Raw genomic sequence first — 25,070 nt, 5'->3', positions numbered from 1 at the left:
GTTTCGATCACCTTTACTTCTTCGGGAAGTTCCTTAACTAGTTCTGGTTTATATTCTTCCATTGGGATTTCCTCTACGGTTACTGTAGTTTCTGGTTGCTTGTCATCTTCTTCGACGGTCTCAATCTTTGTGACTTCTTGCTTATCACCCTTGACCTTCTTGATAACACGTGTACGAACCTTCTTTCTCTTGGGTTTACCATCCTCGGAAATAGTTTCAATAATTTTCACTTCTTCTGGAAGTTCCCTAACTTGTTCGGTTTGCTCTTCTTCAACTGGGATTTCCTCTACGGTGACTGTAGTTTCTGGTTGCTTGTCATCCTCTTCAACGGTCTCTATCTTTGTGACTTCTTGTTTATCACCCTTGACCTTCTTGATGACACGTGTACGAATCTTCTTTCTCTTGGGTTTACCATCTTCAGAAACTGTTTCGATCACCTTTACTTCTTCGGGAATTTCCTTAACTAGTTCTGGTTTATATTCTTCCATTGGGATTTCCTCTACGGTTACTGTAGTTTCTGGTTGTTTGTCATCTTCTTCGACGGTCTCAATCTTTGTGACTTCCTGCTTATCACCCTTGACCTTCTTGATAACACGTGTACGAACCTTCTTTCTCTTGGGCTTGCCATCCTCCGAAATAGTTTCAATAATTTTCACTTCTTCTGGAAGTTCCCTTACTTGTTCGGTTTGCTCTTCTTCAACTGGGATTTCCTCTACGGTGACTGTAGTTTCTGGTTGCTTGTCATCCTCTTCAACGGTCTCTATCTTTGTGACTTCTTGTTTATCACCCTTGACCTTCTTGATGACACGTGTACGAATCTTCTTTCTCTTGGGTTTACCATCTTCAGAAACTGTTTCGATCACCTTTACTTCTTCGGGAAGTTCCTTAACTAGTTCTGGTTTATATTCTTCCATTGGGATTTCCTCTACGGTTACTGTAGTTTCTGGTTGCTTGTCATCTTCTTCGACGGTCTCAATCTTTGTGACCTCTTGTTTATCACCCTTAACCTTTTTGATGACTCTTGTGCGAACCTTCTTTCTCTTGGGTTTGCCATCCTCAGAAATAGTTTCAATAACTTTCACTTCTTCTGGAAGTTCCTTAACTTGTTCAGTGTGCTCTTCTTCAACTGGGATTTCCTCTACGGTGACTGTAGTTTCTGGTTGCTTGTCGTCCTCTTCGATGGTCTCAATCTTTGTGACCTCTTGTTTATCACCCTTAACCTTTTTGATGACTCTTGTGCGAACCTTCTTTCTCTTGGGTTTGCCATCCTCAGATATAGTTTCAATAACTTTCACTTCTTCTGGAAGTTCCTTAACTTGTTCAGTGTGCTCTTCTTCAACTGGGATTTCTTCTACGGTGACTGTAGTTTCTGGTTTTTTGTCATCCTCTTCAACGGTCTCAATCTTTGTGACTTCTTGTTTATCACCCTTGACCTTCTTGATGACACGTGTACGAACCTTCTTTCTCTTGGGTTTGCCATCCTCGGAAATAGTTTCAATAATTTTCACTTCTTCTGGAAGTTCCTTAACTTGTTCGTCTTCAACTGGGATTTCTTCCACGGTAACTGTAGTTTCTGGTTGCTTGTCGTCCTCTTCGATGGTCTCAATCTTTGTGACCTCTTGTTTATCACCCTTGACCTTTTTGATGACTCGTGTGCGAATTTTCTTTCTCTTTGGTTTGCCATCCTCAGAAATAGTTTCAATAACTTTCACTTCTTCTGGAAGTTCCTTAACTTGTTCAGTGTGCTCTTCTTCAGCTGGGATTTCTTCTACGGTGACTGTAGTTTCTGGTTGTTTGTCGTCCTCTTCGATGGTCTCAATCTTTGTGACCTCTTGTTTATCACCCTTGACCTTCTTGATAACACGTGTGCGAACCGTCTTTCTCTTGGGTTTGCCATCCTTAGAAATAGTTTCAATAACTTTCACTTCTTCTGGAAGTTCCTTAACTTGTTCAGTATGATCTTCTTCAACTGGGATTTCCTCTACGGTGACTGTAGTTTCTGGTTGCTTGTCGTCCTCTTCGATGGTCTCAATCTTTGTGACCTCTTGTTTATCACCCTTAACCTTTTTGATGACTCTTGTACGAACCTTCTTTCTCTTGGGTTTGCCATCCTCAGAAATAGTTTCAATAACTTTCACTTCTTCTGGAAGTTCCTTAACTTGTTCAGTGTGCTCTTCTTCAACTGGGATTTCCTCTACGGTGACTGTAGTTTCTGGTTGCTTGTCGTCCTCTTCGATGGTCTCAATCTTTGTGACCTCTTGTTTATCACCCTTAACCTTTTTGATGACTCTTGTGCGAACCTTCTTTCTCTTGGGTTTGCCATCCTCAGATATAGTTTCAATAACTTTCACTTCTTCTGGAAGTTCCTTAACTTGTTCTGTATGCTCTTCTTCAACTGGGATTTCCTGTATGGTGACTGTAGTTTCTGGTTGCTTGTCATCCTCTTCAACGGTCTCAATCTTTGTGACTTCTTGTTTATCACCCTTCACCTTCTTGATGACTCGTGTGCGAACCTTCTTTCTCTTGGGTTTGCCATCCTCAGAAATAGTTTCAATAACTTGTACTTCTTCTGGAAGTTCCTTAACTTGTTCGTGTTGTTCTTCTTCAACTGGGATTTCCTCTACGGTAACTGTAGTTTCTGGTTGCTTGTCATCCTCTTCGACGGTCTCAATCTTTGTGACTTCTTGTTTATCACCTTTCACCTTTTTGATGACTCGTGTGCGAACCTTCTTTCTCTTTGGTTTGCCATCCTCAGAAATAGTTTCAATAACTTTCACTTCTTCTGGAAGTTCCTTAACTTGTTCAGTGTGTTCTTCTTCCACTGGCATTTCTTCTACGGTCACCGTGGTTTCAGGTTGTTTATCATCCTCTTCGACGGTCTCAATCTTTGTGATTTCTTGTTTATCACCCTTGACCTTCTTGATCACACGTGTACGAACCTTCTTTCTCTTGGGCTTGCCATTCTCAGAAATAGTCTCAATAACTTTTACTTCTTCTGGAAGTTCCTTAACTTGTTCAGTGTGCTCTTCTTCAACTGGGATTTCCTCTACGGTGACTGTGGTTTCTGGTTGCTTGTCATCTTCTTGGATGGTCTCAATCTTTGTGACTTCTTGTTTATCACCCTTGATCTTCTTAATTACACGAGTGCGGATCTTTTTCTTTTTAATTTTGCCATCTTCGCCTATGGTTTCAACCACCTTAACGTCTTCAGGCATTTCTTGAGCTGTTTCGATTGGTTCCTCTTGGACAGTAACAATTGTTGAAACAGTTTTGTCGTCTTCGTCGACAGTTTCAATCTGTGTTATTTCCCGTTTGCCACTCTTGATCTTCTTGACAACGCGTGTGCGTACCTTTCTCTTCGTTAGCTTGTTTTCCTCGGTGACTGTTCCTGTGGTTTGTGTGTGTTCTGTGTCAGGTGTATGAGATTTGTGTGTGGTATCATCTGTGGTGGTATAATAGAATGTTAGGAGGGTTAGTTTGGTTAAAATATGTATGTGTTTTTGGTTTTATTAATCGTGTATAATGTGTTTTTTGTTCGGGGCTACGAATGGGGTCTTGAAAAGTATTACGCCATATACTACTACAGACTATTTGTACACCTATGTACTTACCAGATGGGTGAGTTACCGTGTATGTTTTTCGTTTTGCCGAAGAATCGACATCGTCGTGTGACTTTGTAATTTCTGTTATTGGGTGTGATGTTTGAACGTTTGTATCGGCTGTGATGTAGTCTGAAATTTTAACAATATTAACAACACTATCTGCAAAGGGCTTTTCCTGAGAAAGTGTTTGTGTGGGTGATGAGCTATCTGCACTTGCGGTTGTGACTGAGTTGAGTTGTTCATGTGTCATTGTGGATTCAAGTAAGTTTTTCTTATCCGGTAGTATGGTTTTTGGCATGATTCCCTCACTTTCGAGTATTAATTGTGAGGCGTGTTCGTGTGCCAACGAAGATTGAATTGTAGGGTGAGCTTTGTGTTTGGGAATGTTTGTTGGTTCAAGGACTTGGTCAAGTGAATCGCTTGTAAGGTGTGTAGTGCAAATGGGTGTGTGCAACTCATTGGGTGCCATATTTTGTGCCGAACAGATGGGAGCTTGTGAGTTTATGTTTAGTGAATCTGTATGTTCATAAGAGTCTACAATACTGCTGATGTATGTATTAATTGGAGTAGTTTGGGGATTGGCTTCTTGTGGATATGTGGCATTTGGTGTTTCTAGCTGTTTAGTGCTTTCGTTTATATATATTTCAGTTTTATCGAGGTACATACTTTGTGTTTCTATTTTGGATTGTGGTTTCTGAAGCCTTGGTTTTTCCGCTTCAAAGTCTGTAGTTTCTTGTCCTGTGACGATTGCGGTTGTGCTAACTATTTGGCCAGTTATATCGGCTATAGCTACATGGGCCCGTGGTTGTGTTACTTCCTCTGTTGGTGCTGATGATAGATTTTTAAGAGATTCAAATGGTGTTATTGTATGTACTGTAATGTTATCGTGGTGTTCTTGTTGTGGGTGTACCGATATATTCTGACGCTTTGTTTGTGCTATGTGCAAAGCGTCAATACACGAATCAGCAATGATTTCTTCAGTTATTGAAGCCTTAAGTTCGGGGAGCGCAATTGATGATTTTGTATCTTCGGATAATGGCTTGAAAATGCAACTTTCTTCTCCTATAGTTTCATATGTTTGAACAGAGGATGTATGTATGGGTTGCAAGTCCAAATGAGTGCTATACGTTTTTGCCTGCTCATAACTATCTACTACAGAAGTTTGTATGTTGGTAGTGTGCTCGTAGCCAATCATTGCTTCAACAGTCTTTGCATTCATTTTCGGTGTATTCTCTACTATATTTGCAAAGGCTTCTGGTTGTTTGTTAAGTTCATAGGTTTCCGTTATTGTGGTAACACTTACATTTTCCTGAGTAATTAATGCTTTTAAATTATCCTCCACTACTGTGGCCTTATTTGATGGCATTTCTGGGGAGTCGACTCGTGCTTCTTTAGTATATATAAGTTCCTCGAGCTTTTGCGGTATTTGCTTCTGGGCTTCCGTAAGAGAAATAATAGCCGTTTGTTCAGCTGTTTCTGGATAATCTCTTAGAGATGTTGTATTCTCACATGTGATTATTTCCGTTACTATTTTCTCGTTATGCTGCGATGTTGTGGTAGACCCTAGAATTTGTTCAGGTTTGGGTGTTTCTTTCGAATCTTCACTCTCCTTTTCAAGGACTAGAGTTGATGTGACTGTCTGAGCTTTAGTTTGAGTATCGTTGAATGCCACAGTTACTAAGTGTTCCTCTTTTCTAATCATTGTATTAAGCTTTTCAACACTTTCCATTGGGCTGATCTCACTAACGACGAGTTCCTGTCTGTCAGTGTCAATTTTAGCCTTAGTATGAAGGGATTCATTTGTAAAAGTGGCCAATTCGGATTCTTTGTGCATTACAACATCGATTTGCTGGATGTGGGTTTGTTTCAATGTATCGTCTGTTGTAAGTTTTGCTTGTCCACTAGACGGTCTTAAAGTTTCAAGATCAGGAGTTTCTTCGTAGGCAGTTGGCATAGTAGTTATAGTTTCTGTTAATGTTCCCTCTACGAACGATTTTGGCAACTCTTTGCGTGGAGAAAAGTCTTTCATTTGAGCTTCTTTAATAAGAGTATCTTGAACAGTTTCAATTTGAATAGTTTTGAATCTCTCATCTAGAGTTTGGGCAGCTCTTAGGGTTTCCATCTTTTCACTCGGCAACTTACATATTTCCTCCAATACTTGAATTTCTTCAACCGCCAACTCTCGATGAGTGCCTTCAGTTGTTGGCACACCATACAGTTTTGTCTCCGGGTACTTAGTTGTGTCGCCGGTACTATCTTGGGATAATACCTCTTCCACCACGGGTAAAGGAAGTTGATGCGTTGGTGAAAGCTTTGATGTTTGCTCAGTAGTAGTTTTGTAAGGTTGAACAACTCCTTCCAATTCAGTAACAAGGGTTGTTTCAGTTATAATTGCCTGGCTCGAGATATGGTCAACGTTTGCAATTGTGGATTGCGGCGTTTGCTTATCAGATGTTTCCTTTGTACTACAAAGAATTTGGGGTTCGTTTGCGATGCCCACATGTAGTAGGGGCTCATTTCTGGTTGATCGTGCGGTCTGTTTCTCGCCTTCTGTGGTCTTCAGAACTTCTTCAATTTCTAACAAGTTCTGCTGGAATCTTATTGGAATAGAATGTTTATCATCCGTTATGGATGTTTGGGCAATTTTTTCGCCTGCAATTTGCGCCTCCAATATTTGTTCCTTTTCCATTAGGATTGGAGCGGTTGAGGTAACGATATAGTTTGACTGCGGCTGCAAATGCTCCTCCGGTTTTTCTTCTTTCATTAAAATGCTGTGCTCTTTGTCTATTGCACCTTCCAATATGACCGCCTCTATTGTCATGGTTTCGGTTAAAATATCATGACTTGATTTTGCTTGTGCTTGATTTGTTTCAAAGTCTTTTATGGCTTCCGTAGAGTCTTGCTGTTGTATGCTCTCTTGTAGTGGAACTTTTAGGTTTACATCGTGCGATGTCATTTGAGCTATATCTTTCACAGTGTCTTTAGGCTTGAAGTCCTCGCATGCTTCGAATATTCTTTCTTTGTGAGCCAGAGCAACTTGCGACTGAGTTTTAACAATCAGCTCAGCTTCTTGTGGCTTCATCGTAGTCGACAAATTTAAATTTGTTAGTCCTTCATATACTTCGACGGATTTAACCGATAGCTCATGGAGGTTTTCAACATCACTAAACTGTCCTTTGGTTTCTAAAGATGGTATTCCCTTAAATGTGCCATGAGCTTCATATGAAGAGTCAACAAGTACCGCAATAGATTTATGAAGTTCTGCAATCAGTTTGGGTTCTACAGTAGATTCTGTGGGCATCTTGAAGTCAGTGTCTGGAATTTCTTTTTCTGTAGCTGTCACTTCAGAAATGTTTAGAACAACTTGGTTTTCAACGAATGAAACGTTGGCTGGTTTTTCCACTAAGTGTGATTTTGTTTCATAGGGTGACACAGAATCCAGACCTTGTGTTTGTGAACTTAGAGCTGGTGTAATGACTTGATCTACGTTGTAATGGGCATGTTGTTGACCTAGTTCATCATTTTTCAAAATTTGTGGATATTCCCCTGTTTGCTCTGTGAATGTCGAAGCAACAGCTAGCATATTTTCAGTGGTTACTTTGGCCTCTTTATCCGCTGGTCGTTCGATGACTTCAAGTAATATTTCCCTGTCCATAGGCCTAATCTCTGTGGTCTCCATTGAGTGAACGGTGACCTCTACATCAGAACTTGTGTTTTGGAATTCGGGTAGGTTAAACGATTCCAAATCTTTGGTAGTATCTAAAGCTGTTTGTTTCAACGACTGCAAAGCACGTTGAGGTAGAATGTTTGTTGTGCTTGTGAGGTTTTCCTTTTCAATCTTTATATTGCTCTCTTTGGAAGTCTCTAGTACAACTGTTTCCGTAGCTTCAATATATTTCTGTTTAAGATAATCTTGATGAACATGAGCCTGATGCGATTCAGGCTTTTCCAACATTGGTTGGTCTGTGAGATCTTCAGATGTATTTACTTCGTAAATTTCAAGATTAGAGGATGTATGACTGAATTTTGGGGCAATGCTGATTGCTGCGTTTTTATTATCTTCTGATAAGACAATGTTAGCCTCCAAAGGTGTTTGCATCGAAGTAAGACTAGCATGAGCAATATCCATCTGAGGATGGGCTTTCAATGCATCTGGATGTTGAGTCTCTAAGGTTTCGGTGGACATTTGGACTTCCACCAATGTGACATCAGGAGCTTTCAATTCTTTTAATATTGATTTGCCATCGGCTTTTTGCAATTGAGGTTGTTCCTCCAGTTTTAGGATCTCTTCACTTTCAATGAGCTGTTGACTTGTGCCCAAAATTGCCATTGGTGTTTCTGTCAATTTTACTACAGTCGAAGTTAGTGGTAGCGATGTAGGACTTTCAAACGGAATTTCTTTCTCCTGTGTTTGTACTTGCTTTATATCGGCCACTATGGTCGATTCCTCCAGATTAGTTTTACCCTTTTGCGGTGCAGGGATTTTGAATTCTTCTTCCTTAAAACTTTCGAATGTTTGATCTTCCTGTTTTTCCACAACTAAGGTACCTTGTGTTAGAGACTCCTTAGCTACATGCTGTGTATCTGTGACATCATGTTCTAGTATATTGGCTGATTCGTTTGTGATGGTCGTCGAAACTTCATGGGATAGTAGATGGGGCACTTCACCCTGAATATTTGCTTTGGTTTCAACCACCTGTGGACTTTTCAAGTCTTCTAATTTAGCTTCATTTACAAATTCTAGGGCTTGGGTAAGATGTGACATTTCATCAACTTGTACGGAAGCTTGTTTATCTTTTTCCATGGGAAGAGTTTTTAACTCATCCAAAGGACTTTGAACATCTACTTGGGTAGATGAGAATCCTTCAAGAAGGATCAGTTTGTCCGTTGCATGGGCAAAAACTTCCGGTTTATTTACTGGAACATCTTGGACTGATTCTGCTGGTTTGTTTTCGGTTATTTGCAAAGAACTGCTTACTTCTTTCAAAGATTTCGTGGCCATATATTCGGGTTGTTTGGTTTGTTCTGCGAGCTGAGCTTCGGATTCAATTGTGAATGCCTCTTGAGATACATATGATTTGTGTTCCACAAATGAGGTTTGCGTTTGTTCTTTTGGTTGTTCTTTAGGCTTCTTAAGATCTTTAGTGGAGTCTTGTATTTGAATTTCCGAAACATCGATGCTGCTCTCTACGGAAACCATAGTTTGAGGAATTACTTGCAATTTGGGCTTCTCAAAGGACACTTCTCTATCAGTGCTCTCTTCGCTAATGACTTCCTGCACCACCACTCCCAATTGAGGAGTTATTTCAGTGATTGGTTGATTTATGATATTTGGTTTGTCTTCGACTTCAAGTTTGATGACATTTTCCATTGTAACCACATCCTCTTGTTGTTTCGCTTGTAGTGGTAATATATGACGTTTGGCATGCTGCTCCGATGCTCTAATGTTATCATCTTCTATTGCGCTCTCCTCTACCATAGGCTTTTCAACTAACAAAGATTGACTCTCTCTCAAATCTCTATAAAGTTTTGCTTTATCTTTCACAGGCTGAAGTGGAGCCAAAATATTTGGCGTTTGTTCTACTAGAATTTCCTCTATATTTGGAGCCTGAAGTTCTATACCCTCGACAGATTCATTTACTATGCCCATGGGTTTTTTCAATGCATCAACTACTTTCTCTATTTCCAATATTTGATGCTCTTCCTGGACTATAAGATTTTGTTGTGTTATTAGGGCCTCATGGGCCGTCACGGCTTTGGGTTTACTGTCTGGAGCCAATAGTGGCAAGACGCTAGTTCCCATAGTTTCTGCCGTCTTCCGGGGTACCGATTGCACTTGCAAAGTTTCAAAACTAGGTGTCCCAATGTCCTCTACAATTTCCTCTTCTGGCATTTCTTGGATATGTTTGTGGCCAACCATCGTCTTTATGGGTTCTTTTGATATTTCTTCGATAAGTTGTGTCTTTTGTTCCTCAACTTGTTTGTGTTTTTTCTGCTTTTTCGTTTTCTTATCCACTTTAATGGATTTCTTATGTTCTGTTTCCTGTATGTATTGAATTTGTTCATGTTGTTGTATTTCTTGTTGCACTTGCTGTTGTTGTTGTTGTTGTTCCACTAATGTTGTTGTTTCTGTGAATTGTGATTTATAAGCAAATTCAACTAAATATTTTCCATCTACCGTTTGAACATTACAACAAATCTATTTATTTGTAAAAATTTAGTTTAGTTTAGAAGGTACACATAATTTTTTGTACATTGTTTGTTTTATTTGTTTCAGGTTTTAGTGCTATACAATGGCCTGGAGTTATTACCGTTTTGATTAAGGATATAAGGATAATCTTATAAATGACACAACTATAAGGCAAGTACAAGTTAGAAATGCCCGCTAATCAAATTATATTAAGTTTTTAGTAACAGAACATACAATGCATATGTATTTATATAGAAACACGAGCGAGAGCGAGAGTGTAAAACAGACAAACATAGTTTTCATAAGTTAGTGATCGATTTACAATAGTAAGTTTCATGGTATTTCATTTTCGATTAAATATTATATATCCGACTTCCTGCAAAAACTCGAAGTATATAACTCTACCCTATGGGGAGTTAATTTTATTTAATGACCATGAGTTGAAGAAAAAAAAATCTTGTAGTATTTTACGCAAATATCGTCTATATAGTTAGGTTCAGAAATTCATATACTACTTGCTAAAAGAGTACATAATGGTCGGTACCGTCAAACTTTCGGCAGTACATTTCATGTATAGTTGAATCACCTAACATACAATATAACATTTTTGAGAATACTGAAAAAATTGTTACTAAATTTGGTCTAGCATTTAGTACCTTTCAGATTTATTAGGACCATTTTCATTTATTTCCATTAAATCATTCACTTATCGTTAACAAAAATAGAAATATCTTTAAATAAAATACATTGAAAATTAGGTAATGAACGAGCCTAGTCAAAAAAAAAAAAAAACATTGTTTTGCAAACATTTCTCTTTAAGCATTTTGAGGTGCAATGTTTAGCATGCCCGCCTGGCATACAAAGGGTCATGGGTCAACAGCGTTACCAGAATTGTTTCACAAAACATCGCTAGATTTGCCCAAAAAATTAGCTAAAAAAAATCTAAAAAAATTAAAAAATAGCTAGAAAAAAGCTAAATTTCTTTTGTATCAAAAGTCACATTTTTGATTGAAATTGAACAAACTTAAAGGCTTTATTTCACTTAAAAGGCATATTATTTTAATTGTATTCATTTTAATTCTACTTCTGTGAGACTGTAACAATATCTAAGGGCCAGTTTCTCAATGTCTTGTTATTATTTGTCGTGACGATAAAACAGCTGATCCCATACAAAAATTTTACTAACCGGAGGTCTATCCACCGGTTAAAATTAATCGGAGGATGAGAAACTGGCCATAAGTCATATTAGCTCTGTTTGCGTACTCGATACATTTTTGCAATGTCACATAGAAGTGCATTAGAAAATATCAATATATATCGTTTAATTGCTTAAAACCGTTGAATTAATGATAAATTCGTGAACGTGTACCCCTAGGTTAGGTTAGGTTAAAGTGGCAGCCCGATTAAGATTCAGGCTCACTTAGACTATTCAGTCCATTGTGATACCACATTAACTAAAAGTACCTATTACATATGGGCACTTCTAGTTTTAACCGCTGAACCTTCTCGATTATTTTCTTCTGTTGAACCAACCAGATTGTTCCAAAAACATTAGCAGACTGCTTAAGTTAACGTTTTGCAGGTCCACCAGTAATCTGAAGCTATATGCCTCTAAAATTTGCTTACGCCTTACACAAAATGCAGGACACTCACACAAGACGTGTTTTATTGATTCCTTTTCCTCCGCATCATGACAGCTCATACAATAGTCATTATACTTCGCACCAATAGTTTTTGCAAAATCGCCTATCAGGCAGCGACCCGTTATAGCAGATATCAGGAGTGATATCTGGCGTCGCGAGAACACTAGCATATCTAGTATGCGGTTTAAGTTTAAATGGGGCCATATTTGCTTGGTGTCGTTACAACCCTTGCAATTCTCCCATCGAACATTTGCCATCATGACAGCCTTCTCACGCAGTAAGAGCTTGCAGGTAGCCAGAGGCATACCAACAGATTCTAGTTCCCCTGGAATATGTAAGGTAGTTTCTAGCCTTGCTAGCTCATCTGCTTCGCAGTTCCCCGGTATGGTCAGGCACCCATATTAGGTGAATATTGTGCTGCTCAGCCATCTTATTGAGAGATTTGCGGCAGTCGATGGCTGTTTTCGAGTTGAGGAACACACAGTCCAAGGATTTTATTGCAGGTTGACTGTCTGAGTATATATTAATGCCAATATTGCTTGGAGCATTACTTCTCAGCCAATTCACCACTTCTCTTATTGCTAGTATTTCAGCCTGAAAAACACTACAGTGATCAGGTAATCTTTTCGCTATTCGAAGTTCCAGATCTTTAGAATATACTCCGAAACCCATTTGGCCATCCAATTTGGAGCCATCAGTGTAGAAATCTATATATCTTTTATTCCCCGGGGTCCGTGTACACCACGCCCCACTGTTGGGAATTAGAGTCACAAACTTTTTGTCGAAAAGTGGTCTCGCCAAAGTGTAATCCACTAAGTTAGGCACATCTGGCATTATTTTGAGGACCGAACTGTGACCGTAACTTTTTTCCGACCACAGCGATAGCTCGCGCAACCGCACAGCCGTTGTTGCAGTTGACTGTTTGGCCAAAATGTCTAAAGGCAACAGATGCAGTATGACATTAAGGGAATTTGTTCTTGTCTTGCTGAATGCACCTGAGATACACAAGCACGCCATACGCTGAACTTTGTCTAAACTTGTTGGCTGGTGAAGTGCCGGCCACCAGACTACAACACCATATAGTATTATAGGTCGTCTAACCATTGCCGTGTATAGCCAATGCACAATTTTTGGTTTTAGTCCCCACTTTTTCCCTATTGCCTTTTTGCACGAGTATAAAGCTACCGTTGCTTTTCTCGCCCTTTCTTCAATATTAAGCTTAAAGTTCAGCTTCCTGTCCAAAATAACGCCGAGGTATTTTGCACACTCACTAAAGGGAATTTCAATATCACCTAAGGAAATGGGCCTAACCGTGGGAGTTTTGCGATCCTTGCAGTACATGACTAGTTCTGTCTTTGCAGGATTTACCCCAAGACCATTATCATTCGCCCATTTCTCAGTCATCCGGAGGGCTCTCTGTATAATATCTCTAACTGTTGATGGGAATTTCCCCCTGACTGCTAGCGCCACATCATCTGCGTATGCCACCACTTGTATCCTTTCTTTTTCTTGGGAAACCAGAAGGTCGTTTATAGCCATATTCCAAAGAAGAGGTGATAGAACTCCTTCTTGAGGAGTACCTCTGTTCACATACCTTTGTATGTTTGCTTGTCCTAGTGTGGCTGAAATGCGTCTCTTCCTTAGAAGTTCGTCTAACAGCCTAAGTATACCTGGATCAACATTCAGAGTTGTCAGTCCATTTACTATCGAGCTCGGATGGACGTTATTGAACGCCCCTTCGATGTCTAGAAATGCCACGATTGTGTATTCTTTGACACATAGTGAGCTTTCAATAAAGCTGACTAGTTCATGTAATGTGGTCTACATGCGGTACACCTAATTTTACCCAAGAGAATAAAACCAATTCTTACAGTCTTACAAGTCCATTGTATTAATAAATAGCAGATTTGTTTTTATAGCGCGTTTAAAAATGTTTTGATTCTATCAATTCGATATTTTTTATTGCATTTTTTTGATGTTAAAAAAATAATACCACATTCAAAACTTTATTTCCTTAATTATTTCTTACATACATTGAAAAAAGCATGTCCGGTTGCAAAGATTTTGTACACTATTGATTTCGGTATTGATTCCGAGTCAATTTTGAATTTATTCGTGTTTTCAGCTTTTTCTTCATGGGCTATCAAAGTGCTTTAAAAACGTGCTAACGACAACATAAATTTCCAAATTCAAGTAGAAATTATTCTATGTGGTCAAGATACAAGAGTTTTTGTATCTTCATTCATTTTAAGAATTTTTTAGAATTAACCCTAGTCTTCTTTAATGTAAAGATACCAATTTTTAAGTTGAATCACTTAACTATAAGGACAAAATTACTTTATCGGCTTTTGGACAAGGAAAACCGTTTATATAAGAGAAATTCACAAATGCTATTATAACCAAAATTCGCGTTCGCATTTTAAGGACATGACAATATTTTTTTTTTTAGTGTACGAAGCAATTCACATCTACTATTTTAATTTAGTATTTAATTTAGTAATATCATAATAACTTGAGAATATAATAACATAAAGGGATAAACGAGTCAAATACTAATATTCCCAATAATTTACTGACAGTTTATCTATGGAATTTGTATGGTAATAGTAGATTAAAAGTTTACGATAACTTTTATGAATATGAGAAAAAAACTTTACAACAAGGTGTATTTGCTGCAAAAATGCCGGCATAATGACTGGAATCATTATTAATGTCTCAATTGAGCTTTGAAATATGTGGAAACCCTTATTCTGGCAGCATGGCTTAGAAAAAAAACGTCGTTTTATTCATATTTCAATAGAAACATGTCGAAAATAATGCTAAATGCATTTTTTAACCGACTTAAAAAAAGCCAAATCTAGCGGGAAAATAGCTAAATTGGCAACCCTCCCAATCAATCCCAGCTCCAACTGAACACCCTGGTGACATTTCTGAAGCTTCTCTAAGTGGTTTCACCTTTATACATTTTTTCCACTTCCTATGAAGTTTTTTTTTGACAAGTTTTATAAAATGAGTTTTATCGCAGAAAAGATCAGTAAAAAAGTTAAAAAGAAAAACAATGAAAAATTTCACCCCTGGGGGACATAAGCCGTTTGGCTTTTCTTCTGAGAAGATATAACGAAACTGAAAACTATGTATAATTAAAAAAATAATTATCTTAAAAATTAAGAAGTATAAACGGCCAGGCCGAATCTTATGTACCCTCCACCATGGATTGCATAGAAACTTCTACTACAGACTGTCATCCACAATCGAATTACTTGGCTGCCGGTAACACTTGTCGATGGCAAGGTATCTTAAAACTTAAGACGGTGTTAGTCTTCTAAATTGTAAGTTAGTCCATACGGGTATATATTAAACAAACAAACAAGGCTGTTTAAATATGTATACAATTCGTTTGACAAAATTTTCTATAAAAATAAAATTTTGACAAAATTTTCTATAGAAATAAAATTTTGACAAAATTTTCTATAGAAATAAAATTTTAACAAAATTTTCTATAGAAATAAAATTTTGATAAAATTTTCTATGGAAATAAAGTTTTGACATAATTTTCTATAGAAATAAAATGTTGACACAATTTTCTATAGAAATAAAATTTTGCAAAATTTTCTATAGAGATAACATTTTGACAAAATTTTTTATAGAAATAAATAAAAACAAGAATTTTGAATAGAAAAAAAAATTGGCAATATTTTCTATCGAAGTATAATTTTGGAAAAATTTTAACTTTTGAATGATATTAATTTAATTTGGACAAATGGTACGCTGGTTCGAATTTTGGTCCAATTTTGGAAAAATTTTGAAAAAATTCATTGTGGCAACGCTGTTCCTATTACAAGCCCATATAAGATTCCAAATATGCAAACATTGAAACTCAAGCGATACATATTGGAGTCCAAAGAAATGATAGCTTTAAAATTATTAAATTAATAAAAAATTTAAAAATGCTGAACAAAAATGCGAAATTTAGAAAATTTTCTTCTGGTTTTTTTCTTATCTTTATTGAAATGAATTTCCAAGGCTATGCAAAGGATACGAAAACGAAGTACTTCCAACATAAGTCCATTAAAATTTATTGGAGATAATTCTACTTTGGGACAAGAAGTTGTGAATCCAAAATGCTTTTCTGGCAGAGTGTGTAGTATGTAAATTAGATTCCAAATTAAAATTTAAAAAAATAATCGTTTTCGACCAAAAATTTGTGTTCAAAAAAGTAACTGATCGAAAACGTGAAATTTATTATTTTTTTGTAAATAATTCCATCTTCAAGAAGTATCCAGTCTTCGTAAAATTTATCTCAAATTCTGGAGAGTATCCGATTGATTTTCTATTTTAAAGGCCATTGAAAGTGAAAACACTTTTTAAAATGCTACCACTTAATAATTTATAAACAGCATTATCTTGGGAAATACCCATATAATCCATGACAATCTGCACTGAAAAAAAAGCATACTCGGTTCCAAAGATTTTGTCTTTACTTTAAAAAATTTGGTATTGATTCCGAGCCAAAGAAGCGGAGTATACAAGTAAGGATACTTTTAAGACACAATTCTCTTTTAAATTTAGGTTTTGTGTACTTGCTTCTGGGAAGCAAATTTTAATTTTTCGCTTTCTCAGCTTTTTTTCTTCATATGCTATCAAAGTCCTTTAAAAACTAGTTAATGGCAACATTATTTTCCAAATTAAGACTCGACTTCCAGTAGAAATTATGCTATGTTTGAAGTAAAAAACTTCTTTAAAATAAAGTTTTGAAAAACATGTCCTATATTTGAACGATTTTTTGCTTTGTAGTCAAGATGCAAAAAGACAACAAATTTAAAGACAATTTCATTAAATTTAAAGATTTTTTCTGAATTATTAAAGTCAAGTTGACCTTAGCCTATAAATTTTTTCCTTCATGTTAAGATACCAATTTTTAAGTCAAATCACTTAATTATTAGGATAATACGACTTCATTGAAAAGTTTATCGACTTTTGGACAAGGGAAATAACTTTATTTTAGAGAAATGCGTCTTCTATGCTAAGCAAAATTTGTATTCGTATTTTAAAGACATGAAATCTTTGACCTCACGACAATATTTTTTTCAGTGTGTATACAAAAAAAAAAAAATGCTAAAACTATGAACCTATGACCATTCGATTGAAATAATTTTTGAAATAGAGACTTTTTTTACATACCAGGCGAGTATTGAACTATTTTAAAAATGCTAATTCACAATAGTGTCGCGTTAGGACATGTTTTCAAATAATTTTGAAACGTCTAATTTTTCAAGTTTTAAAAATAATCGATTCCTAAATCTGATTACCTACATATGAAAATAATATAAATAGTTTTTAAATGTTCAACAAAGAATTTTTTCTTTTTAGTTCCAAGTCAAAGTTGATTTTTACATTATATAATTTCCATATACAATTTAATTTACCATATATATAATTTCCATTGCTCTTTTATTGAAATATAACATATAATAAAATTCAAAATGGAAACGTATTTTTTCTTCACCGCCTTAAGACCATGTATATGTTTAATTATTGCAATAAAACGTCAAATTAAAAACTGGATGGAATAAATAAAATAAAAACAGCAAAATTTCACTGCTAAAGCCGAACATAGTACCGGCCATTAGACAAGAATATTAAATAAAAATTTACCATTGCCATACAAAAAATCTAGAAAAAATTTTGAAGAATTTTGTCTTTAACTTAAGGATAACTTACCTTATTTCCAATATAGATTTGAACTCGTTTCATCTCTACTAAATGACGACATTCATATACAGCGAATTGTAGCGAACCAGCGATTGATTGAACTTTAATTTTAGCGGGTCATACAGCCTTGCTGAATATTTTATGTTGCATTAATGATTATGGGAAATTGAAGCTTCATGGTTAAGCGTAGAAGGATTCAGTCAGCTGAGGTTGAGTTAAAGCTTATATGATAACAGAATATTTAAGCACTTATCGGCTAAACTGTGAAAGCTTATGGAAGGAGATTAGAATTAATTAGTTAAGAAAAAAAATTAACATTATTGGTTACGAGTAAACAGTAAATGTGCCTGAAAATAGTTTTAACGTTACTGCAATAACTTGTCTTCTATCATAGATTTGTTGTTTAATTCGTTTTGAGGATAGCCCTATGGGAAATTCAAAAGAAATCGTGTCGTGTGAACATAGTCACATGAAAATACCTTTATAAATACGTTTATTTTAACCAATTAGATACCATGATACCCATTCATGCCATTAAAGATTTCTTAATGAAACCATTTAAATTGAAGACAAAATATACATTTTACATAATTTTTAAAAATGCCAGTTTAAAACTTATATTTTTTCCACAAAAAGGAAATACTTTTTTTTGAATACTCCAAACATATTTGCATTTGTTGTGAACACAAAACCCATTTTAAATTAAGATGGGTAGTATTTTTTTTCAATAAAAACTTAATATTATTTTTATTATTTTTTATATTAAATAAAAAAACAAAAAAACAAATATAAAAAAAATATTTTAAATATTTTTGTCAAAGAAATTTAAGATCCACATTGTTCCATATTAAAAATCCATTTCCATTGATTTGGTAACTGGACATACTATCCATATTTTTTTCAAATAAGTTTTTTGGGAAATATGATTGTAGATCATCTCAAAAGCATAAAAATCTCAAATTTTTTTTTATATATTAGTTACAGAAAATTTTCCCTAATTTTGTGACCTAAAAATGAGACCACAAATGTCAGTTTAAAATTATTATAAATTATGGGAGCTTTATCAAACATATTTTCATGGTAAAATTATGTTTAAAGTCTGCTTTAAAATAAAAAAAAATGTCCGTGACTTTTATGTTACTCCATATTATTCTTAATGTCATCGAATATGCCTTAAATTTTCACTAAAGAACACAAATGTCATAGACAAGCACTCCATGTTTGATACAACAATATTAAAAAAGAAAAATAATAAATTATTTAATTTAATTTAATTTAATTTATACCAAACATTTCAAGTTTAATAAAAATATCTAATAAATTTGTTTGTAAAATAATTTTATTAAAGAACTTCTTCCCTAATTTGGTATAAATTTTGAGAACTAAATGGAGTCCATATTTTATTACATAAATAATATAAATAATTTTTTTTCGAAAAATTCCAATTAAAGTGGCATTCCTAGAGATTGATCCGAAAGCAAAAAAAAAATCGTTTAGGATTGACTGTATTATCTCGCATAAAAAATATATTATTATTTTTTACAGTATTCCAAATATTATAGGCTATTCGAAAAATTTCACGGTTAACAAAAGAAATATATAACACAAATGTCATAGACAAGCACTCCATGTTTAATACAACAATATTAAAAAAGAAAAATAATAAATTATTTAATTTAATTTATACCAAAAATTTCAAGTTTAATAAAAATATCTAATAAATTTGTTTGTAAAATAATTTTATTAAAGAACTTCTTCCCTAATTTGGTATAATTTTTGAGAACTAAATGGGGTCCATATTTTATTACATAAAGAATATAAATTATTTTTTTCGAAAAATTCCAATTAAAGTGGCATTCCTAGAGATTGATCCGAAAGCAAAAAAAAAAACATCGTTTAGGATTGCTATGGAAAGTGGGCAAACTGTCATTTTGTTTTTAATAATAACATATGATTGTATTATCTCGCATAAAAAATATATTATTATTTTTTACAGTATTCCAAATATTATAGGCTATTCAAAAAATTTCACGATTAACAAAAGAAATATATCTGAACAAAATTATTTTATATAAGTTGGTCAAATAAATATGTCCCTAATTTTGTAAAAATTTAATGTCTATAATTTTTATTGTTTGGATTATTTCCAATATATTTGCATTTCTAGTGAGTGATATCGAAGCAAAAAAATCCATTACGAATTGATATTGATACAGGGCATACTATCCGTATTTTTTCATTCTCGGAAAAATTAATGGATTATCTCGCATAATTTTTTTTTTTTGTTTGGTATATTCGAAATATTTCTGCATATCTGGTGAGTGAAATTAAAAGAAAAATTAATATCTAGAAAATATATTAAAAAAAAAATCAAAATATTTTTTCATGTTTAAAACAAAATATTTTTAGTAACATATATTATTTTAAATATGTTTTTCAAAGAAATGTGTTTCAATTTTTTTTTACTAATTTTGTGCCCTAAAAATAGGTCTATATTTTTCCATAAAAAAAAAAGAAATATTTTTTCGGAATACTATTAAGTAATGCCCAAGCAAAAACAAAACCAATTCGATATGGATATTCATATTTTTGTCACTGAGGATTTCGGGAAACATGACTGGAGATTATCTCACATAATAAAAAAATGATATTATTATTTTTTTAGAATATTTCAAATATTTATCTAGGAATTGAAATCAAAACAAAAATCTTGAATATGTATGGTTGATAGGCACATAGTATCTCATTAAGTGAGAATTGAATGATTATTACGTTTCAAAGGTGTTTTCATAAAATGTTCATCACCATTGTGGAATTTCCCATAGAGATTCGTCATTTTGTATGATTAGAAAGTGTCAATGTTAAAGTAATTAAAAAGAGGTTATTTTTGTGATTTTATTTTTGTTTTTAAAAATTAGTGTTTTATTTGAGAGAGTTACAGATTCGTATAATGACATTTGGTGATTTGGTATTTTTTTCATGTTGTATTTTGTCTAAATGGTAGTTTTTGTTACAAAATTTAGAGGATGGTATTTTTTCTCATTCATTTAGTTTACATATAAAATAGGGTAGTTTTGAGTTAATTTTTTTTTGTAGGATTTTGATTATTTATTATTATTATTATTATTGTTTAAGATTTAAATAAATTTAAGGTTGTATTTTTTTAGGATGTTTTGTTTCTTTTTACAGTGGTTCTGAATCTTCTATTTCCAAACCTTCTTCGACGATTATGGTACGTTCCTCGACGATTGTTTCCTCTGTTGTGGTATAAGCAAACATTCATATATTTTTTTTGGGGGGGGTTTGCAAAGGCAATGATAAATTTAATTCAATGAAGTCATATACATATACAAGCGATTGTAAGCATTTATTGAATCATCAGCAGCAATTGGTTTTGGCATAAAAAAAAAATTAAAAATATAAAAAAATCATAAATAGCATATTAAATTACAGGCATATTAGCTATTAAGTTTCAAAAGCCCCTAGTCCTTACCAATTTTTATATGAGTTACAGCTTCTCGACTTTCATAGACGTGCGTTGTTTCAACAGTCCTCTATAAAAATTTATTTGCATTTTTGCAGTTGGTTGATATGTTTGTTTCAGCATGGAAATAATGAAAATTTAATTATAAATGTATTGTCTTTTCTTGATTTGTACAACAACATAACGAACATATAACAAGAAACTCATCATAAATATTGTCAAATATTAATAATGAAAAAGAAATTCTGTCAAACAAATAATAATAATAGAATATTCTATTTCTTTTCTAGATTTCAAAAATTTTAAAATATATATGGGTAAGTACTGGAACTCTTTTGCTATCGAGTAAAAACAAAAATTTTTCAGTTTTTCCTAAATCAGTACTTTTATTGTACATTCCAAATTGATGTTCTAGGGATGAACTTAGTTTTCACTTCATACTTCCTCTTTTCCAGAGGAAGTATTACGAACTGCTCCGCTCCTCAGGATTAATAATGAAAAAGAAATTCTGTCAAACAAATAATAATAATAGAATTTTTTACTTCTTTTCTAAATTTCAAAAATTTTTAAATATATATGGGTAAGTACTGGAAATCTTTTGCTATCGAGTAAAAACAAAAATTTTTCAGTTCTTCCTAAATCAGTACTTTTATTGTACATCCCAAATTGATCTTCTAGGGATGAACTTAGCTTTCACTTCATACTTCCTCTTTTCTAGAGGAAGTATTACGAACTGCTCCGCTCCTCAGCAAAAATTTTGAAGGTTCTATATTACTTTTAGGGTACATCCAAAAATGCTCTTCTAGAGATGGATGGAGGCAAAAAAAAAAAAATGAAGTTTTTTTCTTAAAATGGAAACTGAAGTACTGAAATAGAATCACATTTGAAGATTTAATGCAGAGGATGCTTAAAAAGACCACTTCCATTGTATGACAAGCCCATGTAAAATTACTACTGATCCACTTTCGGATCCTGGGTATGCCTGGGTCTTTGATTATGAAAGCTAGCCTTCTACTGGAATAGAATTATATGGGCATAGTAACCACAGCAAATGATCCAGATGAATCACAGAATGTCTTGCTCTTTTTTAGTTCGATTAATAGACATGGAAAGTCCAAATGGCATTATATAAATATTAATTCGCTATATTCCTATCCTTTCTTGTTTCTTTTTCGAGAAGATCAATTAAATCACAAATGGGCAATCACAAAAATCACATATAATAAAACAAGCAGTAACATAGATTTTCAAACCGCCAAACCTCTTTTGTGGCTATCTTCCAATCTTGGGTCATGAAATCCTCGCGTACAAATTTCCTGATGACTGTCTCTATGGTAATTTCACATGTTTCGATCATACGTATGAAGGCCTTAAAACCTACAGTGGCAGCCAATATAGTTTCCTCCTCGGTCGAGGATTCACTGAGTATTTGAGTTATAAGATCTTCATGACCTTCACGTTCCACCAGTTGTACCAATGCTGATTGGGCTTCAGGCTTTTGCAGAGCAATAAATATATTCTGTTCGTACATATAAATGATTTCGATGATGGTGCATCCATGGCGCACAAGCAATCCTATAGAGGCCAAATCGCGCAATGCCGATTCACCTATGCTACCAAAGGAGCTGGCATTTATAGTCTCCAATAGGGTATTGACTTCACGATGCTGTTTGATTTCCATCATATCTTCGATGGTTATGGTTTTCGAGGATATTTTGGAACGTATGGATTTAACACATTCACTGACTTCCATATAGGTTGTCGTAGTACTCGTTGTAGTGGTGGTGCCAGAACTGGTCACAGTTTCGTAAACGGTTTCTTCTTCCACAATGGTCGTTGTCATCTCAGCATCTGCTTGTGCTCTATCTTTGACTTCCATAACCTCGGATACTCCACTTTGTTCCACCAAAATGGAAACAGGTTGTCTCACTTTAATTACTTCCATGGTTGTTTCCACCTCCACAGCGGGCTGTTCCACTATAGTTGTGGTGACCACTGTAGTGCTTGTGGTGGTTTCTGCCTCATCTTCACTGGACGAACAATAGGGCTGGGCGACTATTACCACAGGAGCTGAGACTTTTTTCACCACCTTCTTTTTGCCTTTGCCCTTGCGGGTTGTGATTTTGGTGGTGGCTGTAGTCTCCTCTGTCTCTACTGTCGATGTGGTTGAAATATCAAATTTAGCCCTGGTCATAGTCATACCGATTTCGTTTATTAATTTACAAGTGTAGTAGCCAACATCCTCAAAACTAATATTTGATATATAAAGGAAAGCCTCGCTCTCCTCTATTACCATATGATATTTTTCTGATTCCCTAAGTTGTACATTATTATAATACCATTGCACATCTATAAAAATAAAATGTTGTTGGATATGATTAAACCGGGAGTTTATAGGACGAGTTCCCCCAAATGTAAATGTCAGATGTATAGACGTTAGATTATGATCCGAACAAAATATATGCTTTGGCCTTTTATAGTAAATTTTTACTAGAGTTGAGTTGATTTAGCTTAAAAACAATTTAGTCACTTATATATAGCTACCTTTAATGGGTTAAGTTATTTTTCTAGTAGGTTTGAAGTTTATATTTTTGTTTGATAATATTTCACTAAACATATACTATTATTTTTTTTACGAATAACTTATTTAAAAGAAATTACTTTTGAGTTATATCAATAAAAAAAATACTTTTAAAACAATTGAATTTTGTTTAATTGGTTTAAACGAAGCCAAATTAATTTATTAAGTATTTAACTAAAGTAAAATAAAATTAAAATAATTTATATAAAATTAAGTTAAATAGAATTTTGGTGAATTTCAAATGCATTTTATTTCAAACAAACCGAACTGAACTTGAACTAATTTTTTCTTAGCTAAAGTAATATATATTTATATAAATTTAATGTAATTTAAATTATATCAGTTTACTTTAAAGTATTTAAATTAATTTTTATGTTATTTAACTTTTTGATTTGATATTCCATTTTATTGAATTGGATTGAACTAAATTTGTATGAATTTACTCTCATTAATTTAATTGCTTAATGTAATTCAATTGCATTTATTATACATTTAGGATTATTTAAAGAAATTTTATTGCAAAACCGAACTTAACTTGAATTTCCATTTAATTGAAATGGATTAAGCTAAATTTGTATTAATTAAAATGAATTTACTTTCATTAAATTTGTGTTATTTTAATTTAACTTAATTGGTTAATTTAACTTAAGCATAATTTAATTTTCGATGATTTAAATAATTTTTATTGCTTAATGATTTTGAATTGCATTAAATGTTTTTTTTTTGTAATTATTTAAAAATTATTTTCAATTAAGTTTGATAGAATTTTGGCGAATTTAATTTTCTTAAATGCACCTTGATTGTATTAAACTAATTTGAACTGAGCTCTTGCAATTGATATTATTTTCGATTAAGTAATGTTTATTCATATATTTACTTAACGTATTTTAAATTGTATTAGTTTTTTTTAAGGAAATATTTGATTTTTATTAAAGAAATTTTATAAAATTTATTATTTCCTTTTCATTTATTTCCTTTTCATATCACAGAAAAAAAATATCACCAAATTATTTTCAAATAAAAAGTTGTTTGAAGTTGAAAAAATTTTCAATTATAAAATTAAGTGATACAATTAACTTTTTAATCAAGATAGAAGCATTAAATTAATTAAGTCAATGATTGAAAATGTTTACATTTTTAGTTAAAAAATTAATTGATGCCATTAACTTTTTAATCAAACTCGGAAGACTAAGTCACTTAAAAAAGTGATGGAAATTTTTTGTAATTTTTAAATAAAAATTTATTTCAAACAATCAATTTTTTAATAAGAAAGATAAGAAAGTAAATGAAAATAGTCACGTTTTTAGTTCAAGAAATTGAGTTTTGCAATCAACATCAATTAAATTTTTAATTGAATCAAATAAAACATTAATTGAAATTTTGAAGTTGAATTTGAAAATCAAATCAATTAATTTTTTAATCAAATATTTTTATGCCCAATTAAAACTGTGATTATTACTATCATTTTCGTGATTGAGGCCATTTCAATTAAAAAATTATTATTATTTTTTTTTTAAATTAAATTAAACCCCATTTCCAGTGCAATAGCATTTCAATCTAATTAAAATTTTCTTTCATTTAAAATTAATTTATTTGCATTGAATTTAATTTAATTTAAAATCATTTAGGATGATTTGAAGAAATTTAGGATTGCTAAATGATCACAAAATTTACAAAATTAACTTATTATTATTATTTTTTTAAATTTAATTGACACATTTATAGTTAACTGCCTAACCTAACCTAATTTGTATTAGTTTAATATAACACTGTTTTTAATTAATTTTATTTTTAATTTTAACTTTATTTTAATTTTATTTTCTTTTATTTTTTTCATTTTATTTAAGTATATTATTTA

The 25,070-nt window shown here is 33.3% G+C and overlaps 1 protein-coding gene across 3 annotated transcripts in view; it reads right to left on the bottom strand.

The window, feature by feature from the left end:
* The window catches only part of sls (sallimus), a 173,818-nt gene that overhangs the window by 50,309 nt on the left and 98,439 nt on the right, over nucleotides 1-25,070 (bottom strand). For 2 of the 3 annotated variants that reach the window (XM_075303986.1, XM_075303987.1), the window contains 2 exons: nucleotides 4,269-9,731; nucleotides 3,612-3,731 (listed from right to left, as the gene is read on the bottom strand). The exons of the other annotated variant lie outside the window; for it this stretch is intronic. In XM_075303986.1, coding sequence (XP_075160101.1) covers nucleotides 3,612-3,731; nucleotides 4,269-9,731 — 5,583 coding nt within the window. The remainder of the gene's footprint in view (nucleotides 1-3,611; nucleotides 3,732-4,268; nucleotides 9,732-25,070) is intronic. 3 annotated transcript variants of the gene reach the window in all.

This window comes from Haematobia irritans, chromosome 4 (assembly GCF_050003625.1).
Source record: "Haematobia irritans isolate KBUSLIRL chromosome 4, ASM5000362v1, whole genome shotgun sequence".
In the NCBI taxonomy this organism is placed as follows: domain Eukaryota; kingdom Metazoa; phylum Arthropoda; class Insecta; order Diptera; family Muscidae; genus Haematobia; species Haematobia irritans.
Note: the sequence above shows the minus strand (reverse complement) of the source record. Positions and strands in the feature narration are given on the sequence as shown.